Raw genomic sequence first — 27,660 nt, 5'->3', positions numbered from 1 at the left:
GCCCCACGCTATGGAAGCCAAGCATTTATAGTGTACGTACATACATATTGCAATGCACTGAACGAGGATGGTTCGGTACTACAGTGGACTCCCGTTATAACGAAGTGCTCGGGACCGGCAGTTTTCTTTCATTATATCGAAGTTTCGTTATAACCGAACAAATAACCAATAAAGAACACAGAGCTGATAATGATGGAGCCTATGATACTTCACTGTAACCGGAGCTTCATTATAGCTGTGTTTGTTATAACGGGAGTGCACTGTACAGGGCTGAGGGCAATTGTTACTGCTCCCAATTTCAACCAAACAAAATCAAGGATTTGTCAAATGAGGTAAATAAAGCAAATAAATTGGATGAAAAGAGATTAACTCACCTGCGATGAGCTATTATGAGGCTGATCTATACCCAGCCTCTGGAAAGACAGTCTGTGCTTTGGGAAGTCTATACCCGAGGCTGCTAACGTCATCTGTCGACAGGAGATCAAAAACATGGAAACATCTCATCACTTGGACATTATTTAAGGAGATCATTGCTAATTCTTTTAATAAGAAATGACAGCAGAATGGATGCTTACCTGTCATTGGATTAAAATCTCGGCCTACATTAATGGACAATATTCACCATCACAGCTGCTCATTCTCAACACACTTGGTAAAATATTTGAGAAAGTGTGTAAAACCAGAAACTTTCACGGCAAGAAACTTCCACCAATTGGACCTGAAGGCCATTTTCGCAGCATGAATCTTTATTGAATTGCCACTGGCATTCAATGCACTGTGTGGACAAAACCGTTAAAAAGCATATTACTTTCGCCAATCTTGGCAACTCGTGAAATTCAAGAAAGTTTTACGCACAAGTTAATTTCTGGTTTTTATAGAACTCCACATATGAACTTTATCAAAAACACTTTGAGACAGGAGTAAAACCAAAGAGGCTTTGCCCAGTCAGGAAGAATCAAACCAACCAGATTTCCATCCCTTGTACTACATGAGAAAATGTGCAATACTAGAGTAGCAAAACTCAAACAAGCTCCCTTTCCACGGCCTTGACATGGCAAAACAAAGTATCTACATCCAACCTCATTTCTAGTAAATCGAGTTTGAAGTTTTGCAAACTTACAGCTGTTTTTCATTTTTCGCACAAAACTTCATATCTTACCCAAGTAGGACAAACAGTATCAGTAATACAGTGCATGCAAATTGATTTCACGAGACCCTTTATTTTTAGAATATGTGCATTTATTCAAAACATATGTTGTTTTGCCATCTCAACATAACCACACTATTATTGCCATTGATACGGCAAAACAATGTATCTACATCCAACCTCATTTCTAGTAAATCGAGTTTGAAGTTTTGCAAACCTACAGCAGTTTTTCATTTTTCGCACAAAACTTCATATCTTACCCTAGAAGGACAAACAGTATCAGTAATACAGTGCATGCAAATTGATTTCACTAGACCCTTTATTTTTAGATGTATGTGCATTTATTCAAAATATATGTTGTTTTGCCATCTCAACATAACCACACTAGTATTGCCGGCAAAACAATGTAAGTCTCGATCACTGGCGCGCATATAATGTATAACAATGCCAATATGTGCGCGCTTCTGCAGCCGCGTGCAGCACGCAGCCTATTACTACAAAGCAATGTATCGCATGTAGATACAATTGTATGTTGTTTTGCCAAGCCCATGCACGACCTATGTTGAGCAGGGGCAAGCGTATAGCTGCTTACATTGTTTCGCCAACAAAATGTGAACAATTCCGACTGGGAGGGAGCGTCATATCTCAGTAACAGAATGGGTTCTGAATTGAAGATTTGATCAAGAGTCGGATTATACTAAAATAATCTGAAATACATGACTTGGTAAATTTTCAGGAATTTTTGACATACATCGTTTTGCCATCTCAAGGCCGTACAGGAGTGAAACAAGGAGACACACAGAGTACTTGAAACCACTATGCAAAGTGAGATATGGTGTCTAATAACTCCACTATCCATTTGTCCTGCCCCGTGTCCTGTCATTTGATCTGCAAAGGTTTTCTTCTTCTTCTTCTTTTGCACTGGCTGCTCAAGCAATAAACAGGATTTGTAAACCACTCCGCAGTAACAAACAAAGAACTGCACAAACCCAACCAAACATCATGGTCACGAAAATCTTTCACAAGTTCAGTATGTGCCCTGTCAAGAATGACTTGTCTTAATAATTTTACACACCTTTCTATCAAGCAATCTCTGAATCAAATTTTACAAAGTCTATCGGTCAATCTCTTCACTGATCATCAAACCCAATCAATCAACACATCTACCAATACTACACTGATCTACTATAAAAGTGGAAATTTTTTGCAACGTGCAAATTTTTGCGCATTTTGCGCTACCAGAAAACAGCGCAAAAATATAAACGCAAATATTTTTTGCACGTCATATCTTCCGTGAGTGTTTTGATTCTGCGGAATTAAAAATGTGCCAAAACTCCTCTTACCCAACAGCACGAAAAAACAACTCACACGAAAATATCCACTTTTACAGTCCCCATCAATCCACTATCATTTTACGTTTTTACAATTTCACAATTTTTTAATTGACCATACCGTGTCTGTGTCCTTGGGCCACCCTGTCCACACTTGATGCCTGGGCTGGACATTGGTCAGTGCAAAGATTCCCTGCTTCACATCAACAATGGTCTTGCAGCCCTCATAGCGGAGGTTGTAAACCGTGTCGCCATCGTCGCTGTCAGTGATAATTAGCTCGAAGTGCCTCGTGAGTCGCTCTGCAAAGGACAGCCTTCACGACAAACAACACAAAGACACGCATCCGTAACAAAGACTCTAACATTGGAGCAGTGAAATCTATACAGCGATTATCATGTCAACATAGATTGATGCTGGAGACTTATTTTTCTACAATGACTACCATTTGTATAACAGTAGGTGGCAAGATATTAGCTCTTTGCACATTTTGCGATTCGACACTTCTCACTTACAGAGCATAAGGTACCACGACACACATGGATTTTGTGCTGAACTTTTACAGCACTCATAGGCTACCACTGTGTCATTCTCAGGCATAATGCTAATTTGTAAACAATGTAACATGTAAATATAATGTAAAAAACCTTCAGAATGTTTCAGGGAACAAAACATTTGGATGCTTGATCATTCCATGCACGACAGCAGAGGTCCCAACAGAGTATAGAATACAGTTAATTCCTACATGTTATAAAATGCACATCATCTGAGCACTGTGTCAAAATGTGAAACGAAATGCACTGTGTCACTCACTCCAGCACTCTGCCTTCCTAAAAATTACTAGAAATCATTTTCTTGATGCATGACTCTGCAATCAAAACTGACATTTGAAAAGCTATGGTTTATCTCACAGCAATGCTGCACAATGGCACTGGTCCGACGGTCCCTAACCAGTTAAAATCCCTGTCGCACCAGTAAATTTGTCAGGAATAGACCAATACGGAAAAACTGGGTATCTACTGGTCCAACAGACAGGTCTGACCAATAGGGAAAAAAAATGGTTTAGTGTGCAGCGCTGATTACAGGTTTGCCAACCTAAATCTAGAATATATTTCAATTCCGTTTGCTATGATTGGCCTGTTTTTTTCCACTTCATCTATTTTGACTCCTTCCCATATGACAGCACAGGACAGGGGAAAAATAGACTGAAGTTGGTACATGGAGGAACGCATACAGTGCACAAAGGGAAAAACCAGCTCGAGTCAGTACATGGGAGAATACATAAAGCAGAGGAAAGGGAAAAACAGACTTGAGTCGGTACGAGGCAGAACACGTACTCGTCTCCGTTTGATGACTGTGAGCAGAACTGGAGTGATTCCTCTGGCTCCACCCTGGGCGTGCTCAGGGTTAGAGAGATTTCAGAAGGTAGGTGTAGTGTTGACAGAGTTGTCTGGAAGAGGGAGAAAGAGATATTGTTACATTTGATGATGATACAACAGACCCAATTGTTTCTCAATACGTATAAATATAACACATTTAAACTTAAATATGGATCTTTAAAGTCACATATATATTTTGATCATGTAAAGTCATCATCATTGTAAATCTTCACACAGAAATGCAAACTTTGTGAACAGCATTGTAGTATTCCGAGGGCTGAAGGGCACATCTTTAAAGGGGAATACAATATTTTTACCTTTCCTGCAATAGACATGTATAGTACTGTAATACAATACTAGTACTTTCCATGAAACCTGCAGTACATATTTTTGGCAACCAACGGTACAAAATACTGCCAAAAGAGTAACCATTGGCATCTCTATCTACATGCTAAATAATTCCAGCAATAATGTTTATGCTGACAAAATGGTCATGATTGCCGACTCTAATGATGATAATCATCACCATCATTGTTCAAAACAATCATGAATATATCTATTGGCTAAACTCTCACTAAGAATGAATTTGGCCCAACAAGTTATGGAGCGCCCTCGTGGACCAAAGGAGCACTCACCTCGTCGCTAGGCATCATTATACGCGGATCCCAGCCGGAGAGAAACAAGTTTATCTTTGGCATGTCCAGCTGCTTGGCGAGGAGCTCTTTTATGTCATCTGTCAAAAATACAATAAATGAAAATAATATCATTAATAACAAGAAAAAAAAAACCACAGAAGCAAAAATCCAAAATTAAGACCTTGGAGAGGACTTCACAGACAGGTAAAAGTTACATATCTGAATAGTACCCTCCAGCTTTAGTCTCCGCAGCCCCCTCCCACTTCCTAAAAATCACAATCGCTGAATTGTACTGATAAGTTGTAGTTTAAGTTTATGTGAAAGCTCCCTAAAACATATTTTACATTAAATATGAAGTTGAAAAGATTCTTGCCATCTCCACATGAGTGGACCTTTTGATCATACTTAATACCACTGTATCAAGTTTGTGTTGATTTCATCACGTGCTTCTCCAATTTTTGCTTGAAATGTGAAATAACATACTGTCACAAATGTACACACTAGTAGTTATGTACACATACATGTATGATGTACTGTATGCCTGGCTGTTTTAATGTGTATGTACACAGGTTGACCAGATTAATGGAGAACATTCTATGTGGTATAGATATAGTACATACAGGCTGACCAGATCAGTGGAGAATTTTCTAGGTGGTATACAATGTAGCTATACAATACATGCATGGAATAGGAAAAACATTATAGCTCACTCAATCTAGAATGATTTCACCCATTTCCAGAATGTTCTGGGAAGTGCTAACATATTTGGCTGAGTGAGGCACTGTCCCTGTAGCCCAATGTGATTGGTAGTTAATTTTGGTAATGATGTTTTGTACATAGTTAGGCAGTGAGTCATCCAGGTTTCCTGGAACTTGGACTGGCTAGTAGGTTGGAGAGAGTTATAGAATGTGCTAGAAGGGGGTGAATGGATAGTATATAAGCCAGAGAAATTCTGCAGTAGGCAGAGTACCCAACACCTCTGCTCTGAGAGTTACGTCACTTCTGGCTCTGAAGCGACTTGTTATAGTCAGTCCTGTGTTACCTGCTGACCTGTTATGTTTGTGGAGATACTTGGCCTGGGAGACATTTTGCCTGCAGATAATTAATTTGTCTTCATTGGGGATAGACACCATTTTTGTGTCAATGGACATTGCTACGGAAAAGCTGTGACGGGCTGGATTCCTAGCTGGACAATATTAAGTGAATCATCATTCAACGCATCAACTGGACGTGGTCGTCACGTTTGGACTCTGCACGTTTCGCCGTGGACATATATTGTGGATTTTACCCCGGATCTATACCGTGGACTATCGTAACCTGCGCCTCTGGAGTTACGTCGGAGGAATCATTCATCGTTGCGTCAAGGATCATTCGTCTGTGCATCGAACATCGTATTTGGACACTTTCAAAGGATTATTTAATACGTGTAAGTGATTCCACTACCGATTTATAACTGTTTCTATTGATCATTGTTGTATTGATGTGACGCCGATTACCAGTCTGTACCCACAATATCACTGTTAATAAACCGCCTGAACATCAGTTGATTGTTTCTTTTGTGCGATCATTCTCAGAGTGATTTTGGTCGTAACAGATTGGGGGCTTGTCCGGGAAGTGAATTTAAAGCCAAAATTTAGAATTTGGAACGTTCCGGAACTTAGAATATTGGTACAGACATAATACCAGTTGAATTGATTGTTCAATTGTATATTGTGTGTATTACAGTGTGACAATGTCAATCAGTACAATGGATGTTCAGGCATTTGTTCAGAGGACAGATTTGTCCCTCAAAGATTTGCAAAGGTTACGCAAATGTGATTTGACTGCTATTGCACAGCATTTAAATGTAGATGTTCCACAAGGTGCAAGAAAGGCAGAGATTCTTGACTTAGTAGCTGGTCACATGGAGCTCAAAGAAGAAATTGACACTCCAGATCAAGCTCAAATTTCTGATCAGACACGGCTTGAGCTTGCTAAATTGGAAATAAAGGAGAGAGAAAGAGCAAGGGAATTAGAACTGGAGAAAGAGAAGATGAGACTAGAACTGGAAATGAAGGAAAGGGAAAAACAAAGAGAAATGGAAATGAGGAAATTCGAAATGGAGCAGCAAATGAAGTTGCGTGAGATGGAATTGACTCATGCACAGACTGTCGGAAATCGTGAAAGGGCTCCCTTTGAATTTGATTTGGCCAAGAACATTCGATTGGTGCCAAAGTTTGAAGAAAACAGAGTTGATGCATATTTTGTGTCATTTGAGAAGGTGGCTAACAGTTTGAACTGGCCACAGGAATTTTGGCCCTTGCTCCTTCAAAGTGTGTTTGTCGGCAAAGCAGCCGATGTGTACTCCTCTCTCTCTGAAGAGCAATCACGTGACTATGCTACAGTCAAGAAAGCAGTGTTGAATGCTTATGAGTTGGTGCCAGAGGCGTACAGACACAAGTTCAGAAATTCGTACCGCAAACCAGGCCAGACACATGTTGAGTTTGCTCGTGAAAAAGAAATGATGTTCGATAGGTGGTACAGGTCCCTGAAAGTGGATCAGGACTTTGATAACCTACGTGAGGTTGTTCTCTTGGAAGAATTCAAAAAGAGTGTTGCTTTCAGTGTGAGGTCACATTTGGATGATCACAAAGTGACAAATTTGCATAAAGCAGCCTTGATGGCTGATGAGTATGAGCTGACCCACAGAAATGACAACAGACCACCTTTCAGGAATTTCTCTGGAAATAAGAGAGACAAAAATCAGTCGAGCAGTCCAAAGAATGCTGGTTCTGAAAAAGGCACGAGTTCTGAAACTTCATCGGCACCAAAGCCTCAATCTGACAAAGGGTCCAGTACAAGTGCAAATGTCATCAAATGTTTTCACTGTAACAAGACAGGGCATGTAAAGTCACAGTGTTGGAAGTTGCAAAACAAAACAAAGAAGGACTTGGGATTTGTTATGTCAAAAAGTGTCCTACCCGAAAACAGTGTCCCGTTCAGTGAAACACAGGCCATTGAAAGTCAATCTCCCAAATTCAAAGATAGGCTGAAGCAGGTGGATGAGAGCTATCGTAGCTTTTTGTTTGATGGTGAGGTGACCCCATGTACCTCTGGTGAGGCAGGTAAGCCAGTGGTCATCCTGCGGGATACGGGGGCCTCTCAGTCATTGATGGTGGATGGTGGTATGACTTTTCCACCAGATAGTGCAGTAAATGCAAAAGTCTTGATTCAGACTGTTGATGGCAGTTATATGTCAGTGCCACTGTATAGAGTGGATTTGAAGTGTGACCTAGTTTCCGGTCCTGTTACTGTTGGAGTTGTTCCTGAGTTGCCCATGGCAGGCATTGACTTCCTGTTGGGGAATGACTTGGCTGGGGACAAGGTGGTTGCGTCTCCAGTTGTTTCGGATAAACCAGTGGTGGTTGCTGAAACTGAGCAGTTGCAGGAGGAGTTTCCTGGGATTTTCCCAGATTGTGTTGTGACTAGGTCTCAGGCTCGTAGAGCTGTTCAAGATGATGCGGATTTTGTTGATGTGGAGGAGAATTCCGGTGTTTGGTTGGCAGAAACCTTTTTCAAGGATTTGAATGATGGGGTTGCTGTATTAGGCTCCAAGGCTAACAGTGATGGGCTGTTTAGCAAGTCTTCCTTGGTTGAAGCACAGCAGGCAGACTCTGAGTTGAAAGGCTTGTCTCAGACGGCATGTTCTGAGGCTGAGGCTGAAAAGGTCCCTGAGTGCTATTATGTCAAAGATGGCATTTTGATGAGGAAGTGGAGACCTCCCCATAGGCCAGCTGATGAGGATTGGACGGTGGTCCATCAAGTTGTTGTCCCTCCTAGTTACCGCGGTGAGATCTTGAGGATTGCTCACGAGTTACCAGTTGGCGGCCATTTAGGCGTCAGAAAGACAAAGGATCGGATCATGAGGCATTTCTATTGGCCAGGGTTGAATGTGGATGTGGCTGAGTTTTGCAAGACTTGTCACACATGTCAGGTGGCTGGTAAACCACAGCATTCAGTGAAGCCGGCGCCATTGATTCCGATACCTGCGTTTGAAGAACCATTCAGTCGGGTTCTAGTCGACTGTGTTGGACCTTTGCCTAGGACTAGGTCGGGTCACAAGTACCTCTTGACAATCATGGATATGTCCACACGGTTTCCAGAGGCTATCCCATTGCGAAATATCACTGCTAAGACTGTGGTAGATGCTCTAGTGCAGTTTTTCACTAGGTATGGGTTGCCCAAGGAAGTGCAGTCTGACCAAGGGTCAAATTTCATGTCAGGCATATTTCAAGAGGTGATGTATCGTTTGGGTGTGAAGCAGCTGAAGTCGTCAGCTTATCATCCCCAATCCCAAGGTGCGTTGGAGCGCTACCACCAGACCCTAAAGACAATGATTAGGGCATTTTGTGAGGAGTATCCCGAGGATTGGGATAAGGGCATCCCTTTCCTGCTGTTCGCAACGAGGGACTCCCCAAATGAGTCGACGGGTTTCAGCCCATTTGAGTTGGTGTACGGTCATGAAGTCAGGGGCCCACTGAAGCTCATCAAAGAGAAATTCATGACTGAGGATGATGAGGTCCACCTACTTGACTATGTGTCAAAGTTTCGTGAAAGGCTTTCAAAGGCTTGTGAGGTAGCTAGGGAACACTTGAAAGTGTCACAAGACTCTATGAAGAGAAAGGCAGACAAAAATGCCAAAGCCCGAACTTTCAACCCAGGTGACAAAGTTCTTGTACTGCTGCCCATACAAGGTGAACCACTGAAAGCCAAGTTCAGTGGCCCGTACTGTGTCAAAAAGAAACTTAATGATGTGAACTATGTGATCAGTACGCCAGACAGACGAAAAGATCAGAGGGTGTGTCACATAAACATGCTGAAAGAGTACCCAACACCTCTGCTCTGAGAGTTACGTCACTTCTGGCTCTGAAGCGACTTGTTATAGTCAGTCCTGTGTTACCTGCTGACCTGTAATGTTTGTGGAGATACTTGGCCTGGGAGACATTTTGCCTGCAGAGAATTAATGTGCCTTCATTGGACTCCATATTTTAATGTCAATGGACATTGCTACGGAAAAGCTGTGACGGGCTGGATTCCTAGCTGGACAATATAAAGTGAATCATCATTCAACGCATCAACTGGACGTGGTCGTCACAACATTTGGACTCTGCACGTTTCGCCGTGGACGTATATCATGGATTTTACCCCGGATCTACACCGTGGACTATTGTAACCTGTGCCTCTGGATTTACGTCGCAGGAATCATTCATCGGTGCATCGCGGATCATTCATTTGTACATCGAACATCATATCTGGACACTACCAGGGAACTGTAGCGACTTTGTGATAGTTTGGATGCATGTAAGTGATCCCATTACCGATTTGTAATTGTTTCTATTGATCATTGTTGTACTGATATGACGCCGATTACCAGTCTGTACCCACAATATTACTGTTAATAAACCGCCTGAACATCAGTTGATTGTTTCTTTTGTGCGATCATTCTCGGAGTGATTTTGGTCGTAACAAAATTGGGGGCTTGTGTCCGAGAAGTGAATTTAAGCCAAAACTTAGAATTTGGAACGTTCCGGAATCCAGAATATTAGTACAGACAAAATACCGGTTGAGTTGATTGTTCAATTGTATATTGTGTGTAATACATTGTGACAATGTCACAAATGTACACACTAGTAGTTATGTACACGTACATGTATGATGTACTGTATGCCTGGCTGTTTTAATGTGTATGTACACAGGTTGACTAGATTAATGGAGAACATTCTATGTGGTATAGATATAGTACATACAGGCTGACCAGATCAGTGGAGAATTTTCTAGGTGCTATACAATGTAGCTATACAGTACATGCATGTAACAGGAAATACATTATAGCTCACTCAATTTAGAATGATTTCACCCATTCCAGAAGGTTCTGGGAAGTGCTAACATATTTGGCTGAGTGAGGCACTGTCCCTGTAGCCCAATGTGATTGGTAGTTATTCTTGGTAATGATGTTTTGTACATAGTTAGGCAGTGAGTCATCCAGGTTTCCTGGAACTTGGACTGGCTAGTAGGTTGGAGAGAGTTATAGAATGTGCTAGAAGGGGGTGAATGGATAGTATATAAGCCAGAGAAATTCTGCAGTAGGCAGAGTACCCAACACCTCTGCTCTGAGAGTTACGTCACTTCTGGCTCTGAAGCGACTTGTTATAGTCAGTCCTGTGTTACCTGCTGACCTGTTATGTTTGTGGAGATAAGGCCTGGGTGACATTTTGCCTGCAGATAATTAATTTGCCTTCATTGGGGATAGACACCATTTTTATGTCAAAGGACATTGCTACGGAAAAGCGGTGACGGGCTGGATTCCTAGCTGGACAATATTAAGTGAATCATCATTCAACGCATCAACTGGACGTGGTCGTCACAACATTTGGACTCTGCACGTTTCGCCGTGGACGTATATCGTGGATTTTACCCCAGATCTATACCGTGGACTATCGTAACCTGTGCCTCTGGAGTTACGTCAGAGGAATCATTCATCGGTGCATCGCGGATCATTCGTTTGTGCATCGAGCATCGTATTTGGACATTTCCAGGGATATTGCGTGTAATGCGTACGTAAGTGATTCCATTACTGACTTATATTTGTTTCTATTGATCATTATTGTACTGATGTGAAACCGATTACCAGTCTGTACCTACAATATCACTGTTAATAAACCGCCTGAACATCAGTTGATTGTTTCTTTTGTGCGATCATTCTCGGAGTGATTTTGGTCGTAACAAAATTGGGGGCTTGTGTCCGAGAAGTGAATTTAAGCCAAAACTTAGAATTTGGAACGTTCCGGAATCCAGAATATTAGTACAGACAAAATACCGGTTGAGTTGATTGTTCAATTGTATATTGTGTGTAATACATTGTGACAATGTCAATCAGTACAATGGATGTTCAGGCATTTGTTCAGAGGACAGATTTGTCCCTCAAAGATTTGCAAAGGTTACGCAAATGTGATTTGACCGCTGTTGCACAGCATTTAAATGTTGATGTTCCACAAGGTGTAAGAAAGGCAGAGATTCTTGACTTAGTAGCTGGTCACATGGAGCTCAAAGAAGAAATCAACATTCCAGATCAAGCTCAAATTTCAGATCAAACACGGCTTGAGCTTGCTAGATTGGAACTGGAGAAAGAGAAGATGAGACTAGAAATGGAAATGAAGGAAAAGGAAAAACAAAGAGAAATGGAAAGAGAGAGGGAAAGAGAACAAAGAGAAATGGAAATGAGGAAATTCGAAATGGAGCAGCAAATGAAGTTGCGTGAGATGGAATTGACTCATGCACAGACTGTTGGAAATCGTGAAAGGGCTCCCCCTGAATTTGATTTGGCCAAGAACATTCGATTGGTGCCAAAGTTTGAGGAAAACAGAGTTGATGCATATTTTGTGTCATTTCAGAAGGTGGCTAACAGCTTGAACTGGCCACAGGAATTTTGGCCCTTGCTCCTTCAAAGTGTGTTTGTCGGCAAAGCAGCTGATGTGTACTCATCTCTCTCTGAAGAGCAATCACGTGACTATGCTACAGTCAAGAAAGCAGTGTTGAATGCTTATGAGTTGGTGCCAGAGGCGTACAGACACAAATTCAGAAATTCGTACCGCAAACCAGGCCAGACACATGTTGAGTTTGCTCGTGAAAAAGAAATGATGTTTGATAGGTGGTACAGGTCCCTGAAAGTGGATCAGGACTTTGATAACCTACGTGAGGTTGTTCTCTTGGAAGAATTCAAAAAGAGTGTTGCTTTCAGTGTGAGGTCACATTTGGATGATCACAAAGTGACAAGTTTGCATAAAGCAGCCTTGATGGCTGATGAGTATGAGCTGACCCACAGAAATGACAACAGACCACCTTTCAGGAATTTCTCTGGAAATAAGAGAGACAAAAATCAGTCGAGCAATCCAAAGAATGCTGGTTCTGAAAAAGGCACGAGTTCTGAAACTTCATCGGCACCAAAGCCTCAATCTGACAAAGGGTCCAGTACAAGTGCAAATGTCATCAAATGTTTTCACTGTAACAAGACAGGGCATGTAAAGTCACAGTGTTGGAAGTTGCAAAACAAAACAAAGAAGGACTTGGGATTTGTTATGTCAAAAAGTGTCCTACCCGAAAACAGTGTCCCGTTCAGTGAAACACAGGCCATTGAAAGTCAATCTCCCAAATTCAAAGATAGGCTGAAGCAGGTGGATGAGAGCTATCGTAGCTTTTTGTTTGATGGTGAGGTGACCCCATGTACTTCTGGTGAGGCAGGTAAGCCAGTAGTCATCCTGCGGGATACGGGGGCCTCTCAGTCGTTGATGGTGGATGGTGGTATGACTTTTCCACCAGATAGTGCAGTGAATGCAAAAGTCTTGATTCAGACTGTTGATGGCAGTTATATGTCAGTGCCACTGTATAGAGTGGATTTGAAGTGTGACCTAGTTTCTGGTCCTGTCACTGTTGGAGTTGTTCCTGAGTTGCCCATGGCAGGCATTGACTTTTTGTTGGGGAATGACTTGGCTGGGGACAAGGTGGTTGTGTCTCCAGTTGTTTCGGATAAACCAGTGGTGGTTGCTGAAACTGAGCAGTTGCAGGAGGAGTTTCCTGGGATTTTCCCAGATTGTGTTGTGACTAGGTCTCAGGCTCGTAGAGCTGTTCAAGATGATGCGGATTCTGTTGATGTGGAGGAGAATTCCGGTGTTTGGTTGGCAGAAACCTTTTTCAAGGATTTGAATGATGGGGTTGCTGTATTAGGCTCCGAGGCTAACAGTGATGGGCTGTTTAGCAAGTCTTCCTTGGTTGAAGCACAGCAGGCAGACTCTGAGTTGAAAGGCTTGTCTCAGACGGCGTGTTCTGAGGCTGAGGCTGAAAAGGTCCCTGAGTGCTATTATGTCAAAGATGGCATTTTGATGAGGAAGTGGAGACCTCCCCATAGGCCAGCTGATGAGGATTGGACGGTGGTCCGTCAAGTTGTTGTCCCTCCTAGTTACCGCGGTGAGATCTTGAGGATTGCTCACGAGTTACCTGTTGGCGGCCATTTAGGCGTCAGAAAGACAAAGGATCGGATCATGAGGCATTTCTATTGGCCGGGGTTGAATGTGGATGTGGCTGAGTTTTGTAAGACTTGTCACACATGTCAGGTGGCTGGTAAACCACAGCATTCAGTGAAGCCGGCGCCATTGATTCCGATACCTGCGTTTGAAGAACCATTCAGTCGGGTTCTAGTTGACTGTGTTGGACCTTTGCATAGGACTAGGTCGGGTCATAAGTACCTCTTGACAATCATGGATATGTCTACACGGTTTCCAGAGGCTATCCCATTGCGAAATATCACTGCTAAGACTGTGGTAGATGCTCTAGTGCAGTTTTTCACTAGGTATGGGTTGCCCAAGGAAGTGCAGTCTGACCAAGGGTCAAATTTCATGTCAGGCATATTTCAAGAGGTGATGTATCGTTTGGGTGTGAAGCAGCTGAAGTCGTCAGCTTATCATCCCCAGTCCCAAGGTGCGTTGGAGCGCTACCACCAGACCCTAAAGACAATGATTAGGGCGTTTTGTGAGGAGTATCCAGAGGATTGGGATAAGGGCATCCCTTTCCTGCTCTTCGCAACAAGGGACTCCCCAAATGAGTCGACGGGTTTCAGCCCATTTGAGTTGGTGTACGGTCATGAAGTCAGGGGCCCACTGAAGCTCATCAAAGAGAAATTCATGACGGAGGATGATGAGGTCCACCTACTTGACTACGTGTCAAAGTTTCGTGAAAGGCTTTCAAAGGCTTGTGAGGTAGCTAGGGAACACTTGAAAGTGTCACAAGACTCTATGAAGAGAAAGGCAGACAAAAATGCCAAAGCCCGAACTTTCAACCCAGGTGACAAAGTTCTTGTACTGCTGCCCATACAAGGTGAACCACTGAAAGCCAAGTTCAGTGGCCCGTACTATGTCAAAAAGAAACTCAATGATGTGAACTATGTGATCAGTACGCCAGACAGACGCAAAGATCAGAGGGTGTGTCATGTAAACATGCTGAAAGAGTACTATGAGAGAAAGGCTAGTCAGCCGGTAGGCGTAGCTCAGGTGGTAGAAGAGGAAGTAGAGGAAGAGGGAGAAGCTCAAGACGAGCATGGAAGTGAGCCCTCTAGTGCCAGGTTGTCTAACTCAGAGATGTTAGGGAAAGTAGATGAGGCACTGAACTACCTACCTGAAAATCAGAGGAAAGATGTGACTAGTCTGTTACATGAGAACAAAGAACTGTGTAAAGACAAACCAGGCTGCACCCCTCTGGCTGTACATGATGTTGATGTAGGAGATGTTGACCCTATCAAGCAGAACCCTTACAGACTAAACCCGAGCAAATTGCAAAAAGTAAGGGAAGAGGTTCAATACATGCTAGACAATGACATAATAGAACCGAGTAAAAGCAGTTGGAGCTCCCCAATCGTCATGGTGCCCAAACCGGATGGGTCTCAAAGATTCTGTATTGATTACAGAAAGGTGAATGCCGTGACGAAAACAGACTCTTTCCCCATTCCCAGACTAGAAGACTGCATTGACAGGGTCGGAAATTCTGCATATGTCAGTAAAATAGACCTTCTAAAGGGATACTGGCAAGTGCCCTTGACCGACAAAGCCAGAGAGATTTCTGCCTTTGCTACACCAGATGGCTTGTTCCAATGCAAAGTAATGCCATTTGGCATGAAAAATGCTCCGGCCACCTTCCAACGGCTGACAAACCAAATCATTGCCGGACTTGACCACTGTGTAGTATACATTGATGACATCCTAGTGTACAGTGACACGTGGGAGGAGCACATTACACACTTGCGGCAACTTTTCGATCGACTCAAGGAGGCCGGATTGGTGATTAATCTGGCAAAGAGTGAATTTGCGAAGGCCAAAGTGGTGTATCTCGGGCATGTAGTCGGTCAGGGACAAGTATTGCCAAGAGAAGCCAAGGTAGAGGCTATACTAGGCTTTCCCATCCCCCAATCCAAGAAGGAGTTGCTCAGATTTCTGGGCATGGCTGGTTTCTACAGGAAATTTGTACCGAATTTCAGCACTGTAGTCACCCCCCTAACAAACCTGCTGAAGGGCAAGGCAAAGTACACCTGGACTGATGAGTGTCAAAGAGCCTTCGAGAAACTAAAGGCAGTCCTTGCTAATGAGCCTGTTTTGGCAGCTCCTGACTTCGCAAAGCCATTCAAGGTGGCAATAGATGCTAGCGATGTAGGAGTGGGAGCGGTTTTGCTCCAAGAAGATGAAGAAGGCACTGAACGACCAGTTAGCTACTTCTCCAAAAAACTGAATACATACCAGAAGAAGTACTCCACAATTGAGAAGGAGGCTCTGAGTCTCATCCTTGCCCTCCAGCAATACGAAGTGTACTTGACAAATAGCAAAGGGGAGATCACGGTCTATACTGACCACAACCCCTTGGTTTTTTTAGACCGGTTCAAAATGAAGAACAACAGGTTGTTCAGATGGAGCATGATGACGCAGCCATATGCACTCAAAATCAAACATGTGGCAGGCAAAAACAATGTAATTGCCGACGCTCTGTCAAGAGTGTAACATGAAGAGAGTATCAAAGGTGAAAAGTTTTCACCGCATATAGTTTCCAGTCTATGTGTTTAGCATATTCATAAATGTGTGCAAAACAGTTTGATATGATTGTATAAGTTCCGAGAATCCAAGCAATATCATTGCTTTTCCAGGGATATTGCGTGTAATGCGTACGTAAGTGATTCCATTACTGACTTATATTTGTTTCTATTGATCATTATTGTACTGATGTGAAACCGATTACCAGTCTGTACCTACAATATCACTGTTAATAAACCGCCTGAACATCAGTTGATTGTTTCTTTTGTGCGATCATTCTCGGAGTGATTTTGGTCGTGCAGATTCCAAACGATGTGACGACCACGTCCAGTTGATGCGTCGAATGATGATTCACTTTATATTGTCCAGCTAGGAATCCAGCCCGTCACAGCTTTGCCGTAGCAATGTCCGTTGACATAAAAAACATGGAGTCTATCTCCAATGAAGGCAAATTAATTATCTGCAGGCAAAATGTCTCCCAGGCCTTATCTCCACAAACATAACAGGTCAGCAGGTAACACAGGACTGACTATAACAAGTCGCTTCAGAGCCAGAAGTGACGTAACTCTCAGAGCAGAGGTGTTGGGTACTCTTTCAGCATGTTGACATGACACATTTTCTGTTCTTCGCCTCTGTCTGGTGTACTGATCACATAGTTCACATCATTGAGTTTCTTTTTGACATAGTACGGGCCACTGAACTTGGCTTTCAGTGGTTCACCTTGTATGTGCTATGACAGAAAGTCAGTTGGTGTGACATAGGTAGTGGATAGCACAGTAGAAGTTAAGGGTGAAAAGTTTTCACCTCAAATCACACATAATGTTCAGTTTATCCATTACTGATGTATGCAATTTGAGTTTGACGTGATTGTATAAGCTCCGTGAATCCAAGCAATATCATTATAAATGGTATCCATGGAAAGAGAACATGGAATTAATACAGCTATCCAAAAGGCATGTGATAGTATGTGATTATTGTTGCTTGACTTGGACTTTACCTCACATTCGTTGTAAATAACAATGAGAAATTGTGAAGGTAAAAGAAACCCTTGCTACAGCAAGGCTTTCTTTTTCCCATGGGGGATGGTGTCACAAATGTACACACTAGTAGTTATGTACACATACATGTATGATGTACTGTATGCCTGGCTGTTTTAATGTGTATGTACACAGGTTGACCAGATTAATGGAGAACATTCTATGTGGTATAGATATAGTACATACAGGCTGACCAGATCAGTGGAGAATTTTCTAGGTGGTATACAATGTAGCTATACAATACATGCATGGAATAGGAAAAACATTATAGCTCACTCAATCTAGAATGATTTCACCCATTTCCAGAATGTTCTGGGAAGTGCTAACATATTTGGCTGAGTGAGGCACTGTCCCTGTAGCCCAATGTGATTGGTAGTTAATTTTGGTAATGATGTTTTGTACATAGTTAGGCAGTGAGTCATCCAGGTTTCCTGGAACTTGGACTGGCTAGTAGGTTGGAGAGAGTTATAGAATGTGCTAGAAGGGGGTGAATGGATAGTATATAAGCCAGAGAAATTCTGCAGTAGGCAGAGTACCCAACACCTCTGCTCTGAGAGTTACGTCACTTCTGGCTCTGAAGCGACTTGTTATAGTCAGTCCTGTGTTACCTGCTGACCTGTTATGTTTGTGGAGATACTTGGCCTGGGAGACATTTTGCCTGCAGATAATTAATTTGTCTTCATTGGGGATAGACACCATTTTTGTGTCAATGGACATTGCTACGGAAAAGCTGTGACGGGCTGGATTCCTAGCTGGACAATATTAAGTGAATCATCATTCAACGCATCAACTGGACGTGGTCGTCACGTTTGGACTCTGCACGTTTCGCCGTGGACATATATTGTGGATTTTACCCCGGATCTATACCGTGGACTATCGTAACCTGCGCCTCTGGAGTTACGTCGGAGGAATCATTCATCGTTGCGTCAAGGATCATTCGTCTGTGCATCGAACATCGTATTTGGACACTTTCAAAGGATTATTTAATACGTGTAAGTGATTCCACTACCGATTTATAACTGTTTCTATTGATCATTGTTGTATTGATGTGACGCCGATTACCAGTCTGTACCCACAATATCACTGTTAATAAACCGCCTGAACATCAGTTGATTGTTTCTTTTGTGCGATCATTCTCAGAGTGATTTTGGTCGTAACAATACCAAAATCTAATCTTGTCCTTGTGAAGTATCAAGTATTACCACACGGCAAATACTCTATTCAACTTCATCATGGCATGATATGATATTCATATCTACCTACTTGATCGACATGCATACAGCAGAAGATATACAGATACTTGAAGTTGCTCTCAGTTATCCTGGCAACAAGGAATTAACATACGGTAAAAGGCAAGACATATTTGATGCATGAAATTTTTGCAAATTGCAACTCGTATTCCATGCACATAGTGTAGAAAAGAACTTTTGCAAATCTTGGCTTCTTGCGAAATTTCGTGAAATGAAAATGGCTTGCAAAGATTTCTGGTTTTACAGTACACTGATGGACAGGTAAACAGAATACGGTAAAAGTGGAAATTTTTCGCGGTGTTGAAATTGTCGCGTATTTCATGCAACCTGAACTAGCGCGAAAATAAAAGCACGCGAATATTTTTGTTTGCCATATGTTCCAGCAGTTGATGACTTGATTCCGCTGAATTAAAAACACGCGAAACTCTTCTTACCCCGCAGAGCGCGAAAATATCCACTTTTACAGTACTATACGAAAAATTAACCAAAGCTGTCTGGCAGGAACAGAGAAATATATATATATAGTAGAAAGAAAGGGAGAGCCCCAAATCCATTATAGGACTCAAGCCAGGGGGGCATTTCATGAAGCATTTTGTCCGACAAAGTTGTCAGACAAATTTGCTCTCAGCCAATCAGATGCAAGGATTTCAGTAGCTTGTAACAGTTTGTCAGAAAAATATCCGACCAAAATGCTTCATGAAATGCCCCCTAGAAGGAGGTAACTCACCAACTTTCTGGTCATCCGTCAGTGACAGTGGTATGACACTGCCGCGGTGATGGATGCTAAACTGGAGAAGACGCAGGATCGTGGGCTGGGGGAGGGATACAGAAGGACCTGCCTGGTCCATGGGGACAGAGGGTGCAGATGAGTCGTCTTCATCCTTTTTGGGTCTGAAAGATACCAAATAACAAACAAAGCAAAAAACCCACAAATAACAAATGTGCTCACAAAACCATGTGGATCATTCAATGCTGCCAACAGTCATACATAATTGGGGATTTCCGAAATAACAAGCACGGAGATATTTTGACATCACATACAGTACATCTGAGGAGGCCAAAGTAATATCCAGTCAGAGAGAATTTGGTATTCTGTTGTAACAACATGAAAACTTATTGTCAGCTGAGAACCAGAAGGCATTATTACTTCTTTATTCTATTTTTCTTTTTTCCCCCTTTATTTGGGGGGGGGGGGGTTCTAAGTTACTGGTGTCACTTTGTAAAGGTTGATGTCCTCTATATTATGGTGTCAGTTTTTTTTTCCAGTAAAGTTTTAAAAATGAAAACCACAAGGGCATCATTTTACCCAATATTTGGAACAATACTTATAAATCAACCAATGTTTGATGAAGTAACCTCACTTCATGAATTTGATTGTTTCTTTTAAATTTATGTTGAAAAAAACAAAAAACAAACAAAAAGAAAACCTCAGAATGTGACAGCACCCTATTGGTTTTTCAGGAAGGATCCTGCAGATTCAAGAGGGACTTGCTTGGCAGTTCAGGGTCAATTGATTCGCTTGACTACCAGCACCAGAGCAGGTGCAATGTCATCGTTTCCAAGCCCGTAGAATGACATGAGAACACTCCTCCTGTTTTATTGAGAATGCCTGTTTTCCTTCCTCATTGGATAACACCATCAACATAGAATACATCGAAGAAAATCTGCACAGTTTTGGGAACATCATGTTTATATGAAGGTGAAAATAGAAGCTTGCAAATATTTTGTCGCTTTTGCATTTGTGGGTGTCAATTTTTACAAGTATTGGTCATCTGCTGAACACAGATAAAATTCATTTCACTGGATGGGAAAAGAATATAAAGAATGTTAAAGGGGGCAGAGAGGTCCTTGTTTTCACAGGTTTGGCAAACAATAAATGCTACAGAAGTTCTCTTGCACTCTCACCCAGATAGGTGTTCTGGGGGCACTGCGGTGGGTCCTTCGAAAGTCACATGACTCTGGGCGTGGCTTTGGTCCTGCGCATTTTCCCGGGCCCCAAACACTGAGTTGATGGCTTCTGTTAAGTTCCAGTTGCTCTGCTCAAGGTGGGCTAGGCACTCCTCAAAGTTCTCGATACCAGTGCAGGCCTGGAAACAAGGCACGTTGGGGGGGGGGGGGGGAGGAAAAGAGTTGTAACCATAATGCAACAAGTCACAAAACTATCACGTTACAAGAGACATGTGCTTGGGGGTTGGCTAAGCACTCCTCATTCATCTAAACAATGTACATACAGCATACATCATATATGTAGGCTTAGAAATGTGGTAAAGTAAAAATAAATTACAAATCACTACATGTATGTATGTCACAAGAAACTTGCTACTCTAAGGCAACCAATTACATAGAAACTGAATGTTGGCTGGTTGCCTGTTTTGTCTCTTTTTTTTTTCTTCTCTCATTACTAGTGCACGTGCAAGTCAAGTTGTGATTTTTTCTGCTGCCTTCACATTAAGTGCTACATAGCCTAAATGTAGTAAGATGCAAAAGTGCTTACAGATGCAAAACCGAAGGGCGGAGTGCTATGAAACCCTGCACTGTCAAGCACCTCAAACCAAGTTTAATCCACTGTCAATTACCACAGCTATCTTGTTAACTTGCTCTCAGGCTGAGGCATGCAGTTTAAGAGCCACAATTTTCACAAATGAACTCCATCAAAATCCTCTTTCACAGTTCAGTAAAAGGACAAAAAAAAAACAACAAAAAAAAAACTGGCTTCTGCTGCCTTTACATTAAAGGGTGTGTACAGTTCTGGTCAAGGTGAGGATTTAGCTTTTAACGTTCTGTGAGATATTCAGAAATCACTCTATGAGATGTCAAAGAGCAAGCAATTCTAAGGGGTATCAAAAGTTAATTTGATGAAAACCGGTTTTGAAGTGGCCGAGATATCCAAAAAGATATCCAAAAACAAGGTGAAACAAAGAGATCCTAATAAAGTTGTGGTCTAGCCTGTAGTCTTTTATTATTATCACTTTTTTTGGATATCCCGGCCATTTGAAAACCTATTTTCATCCAATTAACGTTGAATCCTTCTTAAAATTACATGCTCTTTCATACTTCATAAGATCTCACTAAGGAATGTAAAAAACATGAATCCCCACCTCAACCAGTACTGTACAGCCCCTTTAAGAGCAACATACATAGCCTAAATGTAGTAATACATGTATGCAAAAGTGCTTACAGATGCACAACCAAAGGGCGGAGTGCTACGAACCCCTGCACTGTCAAGCACATCAAACCAGGTCTAATCCACTGCCAATTACCACAGTCATCTCTTTAACCTGTTCTCTGGCATTAATTTTCAGAGCCATAATTCTTAACAAATGAACTCCATAAAAACCCTCAAAACTCCTCCTTTTATATCTTTCACAATTCAGTAAAAGGACCCCCCAAAATAGCACAAAAAACCAAAAGCCCCATGGAAATTATAAGGTGCTGTATCATCCCAGATTCCTTGGTATTCCTTTAGAGCAAGTGCCTAATACCTTCTATCATCAATGTGAACACAAAGTGGATTACATTTTGATGATCCGCTCCTTTAAATATACTGGTGCCTGCACGAAACCTTTCAGCCCTCAACCTCAAAAAAAAAAGCCAATGCCATTTAAATCAACGACTCTTGCATCCAATTGTACGATGCAAGGGTCATTAATTTGAATAAATTTACACATTACCGGCTGCTATACAAGATCAAAACCATCACTGGGAATCACATGGTAGCTGGATAGTCTAGTCGATATGACACCTGTCGAGTAATCAGGTGGGTGTGGGTTTGAGTCCCATCTCAGTAATGTAAGTACATGATTTGATTTACCATTGAACAGGGTACTGAATACACAAAATAGCCAAGGTTCATTTACAACGATGAAGGGCAATTTGTCAATCAGCCATTGACAATGCATGTAGCAAAAGTTGCCCATTACACTGAAAGGGCTAAACGGTATCAAGTACATTACGACTTATTTGGATCATTCGTCTATTACATTGCACCTAACATGCAGTCTTTTTACCCTAGTGCCCTGACAACTCGTTGAGACATTCATTAAACACTACTCTTATACCACTGCACGCTTTCACCCGTATGCTTTCACTTTCCTTTCTTGAATTTTACATGGAGATACCACGGAGGTGGGGCCCTCTCCCCAGAGATAAGACTTTTGACCACAGATGATGCATAACATGTCCAGACAAATCAACAGCAGCGGCACAGAGAAACTAATTCTCTCAAGTAATATGCTAGTCAACACCTCAACCAAAAACAAACCAGGAATATTAAGGAAGTGAAGGTTTGAGAATCTCAATGAATCACTGACTTGATGGATACGCCCACTCCCATGCATCAGCTCGGATGCCACCGGTTTCCCTGTTCAATTTTATCACCCTAATCACCACCCACTTCAATTTATCATTAATGTCCACAGAATAATTCCTTTGTTATTCATTTTAGCTTCTCGCAATTATCAATGGCTATATGATGAGTGCTACATTATGAAAAAAAAAGTCCCAAAGTCTTCATTTTCATTATAAAGTTGAGCAACATTGAAAACACACACATCATACCATAATTTTTAGTAAATCATGCATTTTAAGTTCGATTTAATATTCTCTTTGGACTGGGTAGTGGAGAAGAATAGCTCCACAGGCTATCCATACTCCATGGCCATGGACCATTAAGGCTACACCGTACCGGTATGCTTGGTTGTCTCAAGGAGGTTTGAGAAATGAAGTTCCAATGGGCTGTAAACATTCAAACAGCTGTCAGTTTTAACAAAGGAATTCCACAGACCGGTGCATTTGTGACTTTGATGATCGGGGTTCAATGCCACCGTCTTTCCGAGCAAAGAGATGATTCATTTGAAACGCTAACATAATGTCGGCTATACTTTGCTTGTTTTTGTATTAAGGGAAATTAAATTTCAGCTAATGATAGGGCATACTATGAAAAAGAAAGTAACTCCTGTCCAGGATTATGTCAAAAAGTGTAAATCTGAGCCGTACGTTGTGAAAACATTTTGAACTATACCCTTACTGGATAGTCAATTTTATCATCTTTCCGATCACTTCCAACAAATGAAACTGATATGGTACAATCTTCAAGTGTAGTTCTTTATTAAGTTGTAGGGTAACACCCCCAGAATTTAGTCACTTAAGCTTTTTTGCAATATTTTTCAAACTAAAATAATATATACATACATCATACCTACAGCAGTCTATGTGGAATATATCAAATTTCTTTAATCTCAATTTTCAATTTGTCAAATATCACACAGAATTTCAAAAAATCCCAAATTTGTATATCACCTTGAAAATTCCCCAGAATACGGTCACAGGCGACCAGTATTCGGTCACGCGATATGCGCATTCAAAGTCAATGCGTGTTCAAGGCAGCTGAAAAATGCGCCGTGCGCTACCTTGTTGGTGCAAAATTTCATCGGCGACGTTGCGGCGCCCGCAGGTGACCGAATACTGGGGAATCAGCACTTGCATTCAACCCTTGTACATTGAGACACTGTATCGGCATGTACGGAAATTTTGTTTTTCTTTTGCGTTTTTGAGGTTACCATCACACTCCAAGCTTGCAATAAGCAAAAAATTCCCGCGAGAGAATGGCATATTTCTCGATTTTTAGTGCTTTTTCAGCGACCCGTACTCTTAAAACTGGGCTCAATCCCGCACGCTTTTGGAAAGTAGCGCCGATTCTGCACTTTTGACGGTAAAATTTGGGATTTTGGATGGATTTTTGAAGGGGGCTAAGGGAGTTTCCTGTTGTGAATGAGTGTGCAAGTATGTCAATTGATGTGATTTGCATGTGTTGTGACAGTTGAACTTACTGGCTGGTGACAAGTATAAGTGACCGAATACCAGTAGCTGACCGAATACCGGTACCCTTACCCTACGTTAGATTAATGTAAAAACATGTAAAGTCGGGTAATTTGAATGAATTCTTATTTCATCAATTTTTGTGGAATTTTTATTCGCACATCCCTGTGTCTGTACCTTTATGTACCACTCGTGTTTTGTAAGATGGGACAGCGATAAGTAATTACCATCATTAAGACATATCTTCCATTAAGAGTGACGAATCTATGACGCAATGCCACATGAATCAATTGTCTTCCTATCTGTGAGGCTGCTCCGGTTCAGCACTTACTTCAAAAATTTCTTAGCGGCGGCATCAAACATGGGATCAAAGGGATTAACACTGTTGTTACTCCATATCTTGAACCTCCTTGGTTGTCTGGCACAGCTCAGCATGCAACAGATAAATCAAACTCCGCAAGTTATGCGATAATAGTTAATAGGGTAAAACCCCCAGTATTCGGTCATTCAAGCTTCACTGCTATATTTTTAAAGAAACTAAAATAATACATACATACAGGAATGTATGAGAAATATATCAAATTTCTTTAATCTCAATTCTCATTTTGTTCAATATCTCACAGAATAAATCCCAAAATATATCACCTTGAAAATCCCCCAGAAGACGGTCACCGCGACCAGTATTCGGTCACGCGATAAGCACGTTCAAAGTCAATGCGTGTTCAAGCAGCTGAAAAATATGCTGCGCACTACTTTGTTGGTGACAGTGCAGCGCCCGTTGCTGACTGAATACTGGGGAATCAGCACTTGCATTCAACCCATGTACATCGAGTCACTGCATCGGCACATACGGAAATTTTGTTTTTCTTTTGCATTTTTGAGGATACCATCACACTCCGAGCTTGCCATAAGCAAAAAATCCCGCAAGAGAATGGCATATTTCTACATTTTTAGTGCTCTTTTGGCGACCCATACACTTAAAGGACAAGTTCACCTTCATAAACATAAGGATTGAGAAAATGCAACAATATTAGTAGAACACATCAGTGAAAGTTTGAGGAAAATTGGACAGTTGGTGCAGAAGTTATGAATTTTTTAAATTTTTGTGTTGGAACCGCTGGATGAGGAGACTACAGCAGCTTGTGAGTCATATGCGTACAACAGTATAAAGAAAATATAAAAGAAAATTCAACATATTTTCACTTTTTTCGCATAATAAAAGAGCAATTGACTTGCCTCTTTCTAAAGGCAGGGGGAATAATATTACCCATAACATTTATCGGTAACGAGTCAGGGGAATGTGTACTTTTTTCAAAAGATGGAATTTTGTGAAATTCTCTTTATATTTTCCTTATATTGTTGTACGCATGTGACATCTAAGTAATATTCATACACTGCAGTAGTCTTCTCATCCAGCGGGTACTGCAAAAAAAAATTCAAAAATTCATAACTTTTGAACGGATTGTCTGATTTTCCTCAAACTTTCAATGATGTGTTCTACTAATATTGCTACATTCTCTCAATCCTTATGTTTATGAAGGTGAACTTGTCCTTTAAAACTGGGCTTACTCTGCGCTCGTTTCGGGAAAGTTGCGCCGATTCTGCACTTTTGACGGTGAAATTTGGGAGTTTGGATGGATTCTCAGCCATTTCAAAACCGATTTTCATCAAATAAACTTTTGATACCCCTTAGCCTTAGAATTGCATGCTCTCTGACATCTCACTGTATTCTCAGAGTGGTTCTGAATAAACTTATCTCGCAAAATGTTAAAAGCTAATGTTAGGTCTAAATCCGTCACCTCAACCAGAACTGTAGTTAAATTTACACACCCTTTATGGCTTTAATATCAACAGCAGCCTTTTTGTTTGTGTTGCAAAGTTATCAGTAATAATAGTAACGTTAGACAGAAAGACTTCCTTTTGGGACAGCCACCCCAATCACACGTATCTATAATACTAATAGGCCTAACTGTTACTAAGTAATCTTAAACTTTAGTTATAATTAATCAGTGCAGATCTATGTGATACAACTCTACCTAGCCTTCAACAACCTTTGCTTGCGATACGCACGGATGCACGCACTCACTTTTGGGTGGCTGTCTCAAAAGGAACTCTGGCATAGCATAGTAGACCCCTAGGGCCCCAGTAATTCGCTGTCGGAATCGCCAGTCATCAAGCATAACTGATCATGGAATGTAAACCGACCGGCATTAGTGTAGGCCCTATGGCCCTATGCGTAGTACAGTACGTTTACCGTGTGAACCTATAGGGAAACACGCTTTTGCCAGCGACATAGGCAGAGCGCATCACAACCTACGCAAAAATGGAACAAAATACACTTTACGATAATCAGCGTCGATACAAACATTACGAAAGCCACCATGGACACGAGTACATGTGAAACAAAGTGAATATCATCGCCTGGGCTTGTCTAGACGTGAGCATGTTACCTGAAAATTTGCCAGGATTTCATCTCTGTTCGCCGCCATTGTTGTTGATGTCGTAATTGTGAGCATGCGCTGTGGGCTCGGAAGGCAGCCCACTCAGCTGACTCCGTCCTGACTTGTTTCGCAGCGCGCAGTCAAGCGTCGCGATATTGCGAAATTTCGCCGTAAGGAGAAATAATTAGAAAACAGTACCAGTAATCAAGAGCGTGTATTTAAGCTGCGCTTATACTAAAATGCCTCAAATAGCAATTTGTGCTTAAAAGAGAGGTCCAACTTGAAAGCTGTCATTCTGTGATGCTTTCCTACCTGTTTTTAGAAACGTGGAAGTATCTTCAGTTTAGTCACGACACAGTAACAAAGAACCGAACCCGCCCACTCGTCAATGGCCTAACCTTGCGTCTCGCTCTCAAACACATCAACAACAACAATACTCAGTATACAGTAACGAGGTCTTTAAATGAATGCGTCATCGCAGGAGCGCTATCAGTAGACGCATATATGAACCCTAGGCAATGTTCGGTATGATCCGCTGTGTTGAGCATCACCCGACAAGTTACGACATGTACCCCGCTGCCCGGGGAAGTTCGTGATATATTTCCACATTATTTTGATATGTGCGCTCTTCGATCACAAATAAACACTTCGATGTGCCTGCATATTATTTCCGCAAGCGAACTTGGCCATTTAAACGGACATTTAAAACGGACTTTTAAGATCTTGCCTGGGGATTGCCGATGCTTGGAGCAAGAAGCTCCTTGATTGGAGAACAGCTGGACTGAGGAGGCACTGGGAAAAGGTATGAAATGCTTTCTTGTTCCATAATTTGCTAAGAATTATCAGAATTATGAGCGCACCTAACGGTTAGACGTTTCAGCAGCTACTGTAGTTCTGCACGTATTTAACGCCTTGGCCTTGGAAGTTAATTCGTTTTATCAGGGAGGTGGAAGAGACCTCTTTTCCAACCTCCCTGGATATCTGGTATGAGGGAGGGAGCTATCCAATCACCCCTCATTCTT

At 41.7% G+C, this 27,660-nt stretch overlaps 1 protein-coding gene across 1 annotated transcript in view; it reads right to left on the bottom strand.

Annotated features, from left to right (window-relative positions):
- LOC139719238 (FAS-associated factor 1-like) overlaps positions 1-26,686 on the bottom strand; it is a 41,761-nt gene extending 15,075 nt beyond the window's left edge. The window contains exons 1-7 of the mRNA XM_071630667.1: positions 26,648-26,686; positions 20,286-20,467; positions 19,108-19,271; positions 4,491-4,588; positions 3,814-3,926; positions 2,600-2,792; positions 375-467 (exon numbers count right to left, since the gene is read on the bottom strand). Coding sequence (XP_071486768.1) covers positions 375-467; positions 2,600-2,792; positions 3,814-3,926; positions 4,491-4,588; positions 19,108-19,271; positions 20,286-20,467; positions 26,648-26,686 — 882 coding nt within the window. The remainder of the gene's footprint in view (positions 1-374; positions 468-2,599; positions 2,793-3,813; positions 3,927-4,490; positions 4,589-19,107; positions 19,272-20,285; positions 20,468-26,647) is intronic.
- Positions 26,687-27,660: the final 974 nt, after the last annotated feature.

The sequence above is a fragment of the Diadema antillarum genome, unplaced genomic scaffold (genome assembly GCF_040938485.1).
Source record: "Diadema antillarum isolate AM-2024a unplaced genomic scaffold, OU_Dant_1.0 scf00000107, whole genome shotgun sequence".
Taxonomy (NCBI): Eukaryota; Metazoa; Echinodermata; class Echinoidea; order Diadematoida; family Diadematidae; genus Diadema; species Diadema antillarum.
This window is presented reverse-complemented; position numbering and strand designations above follow the sequence as displayed.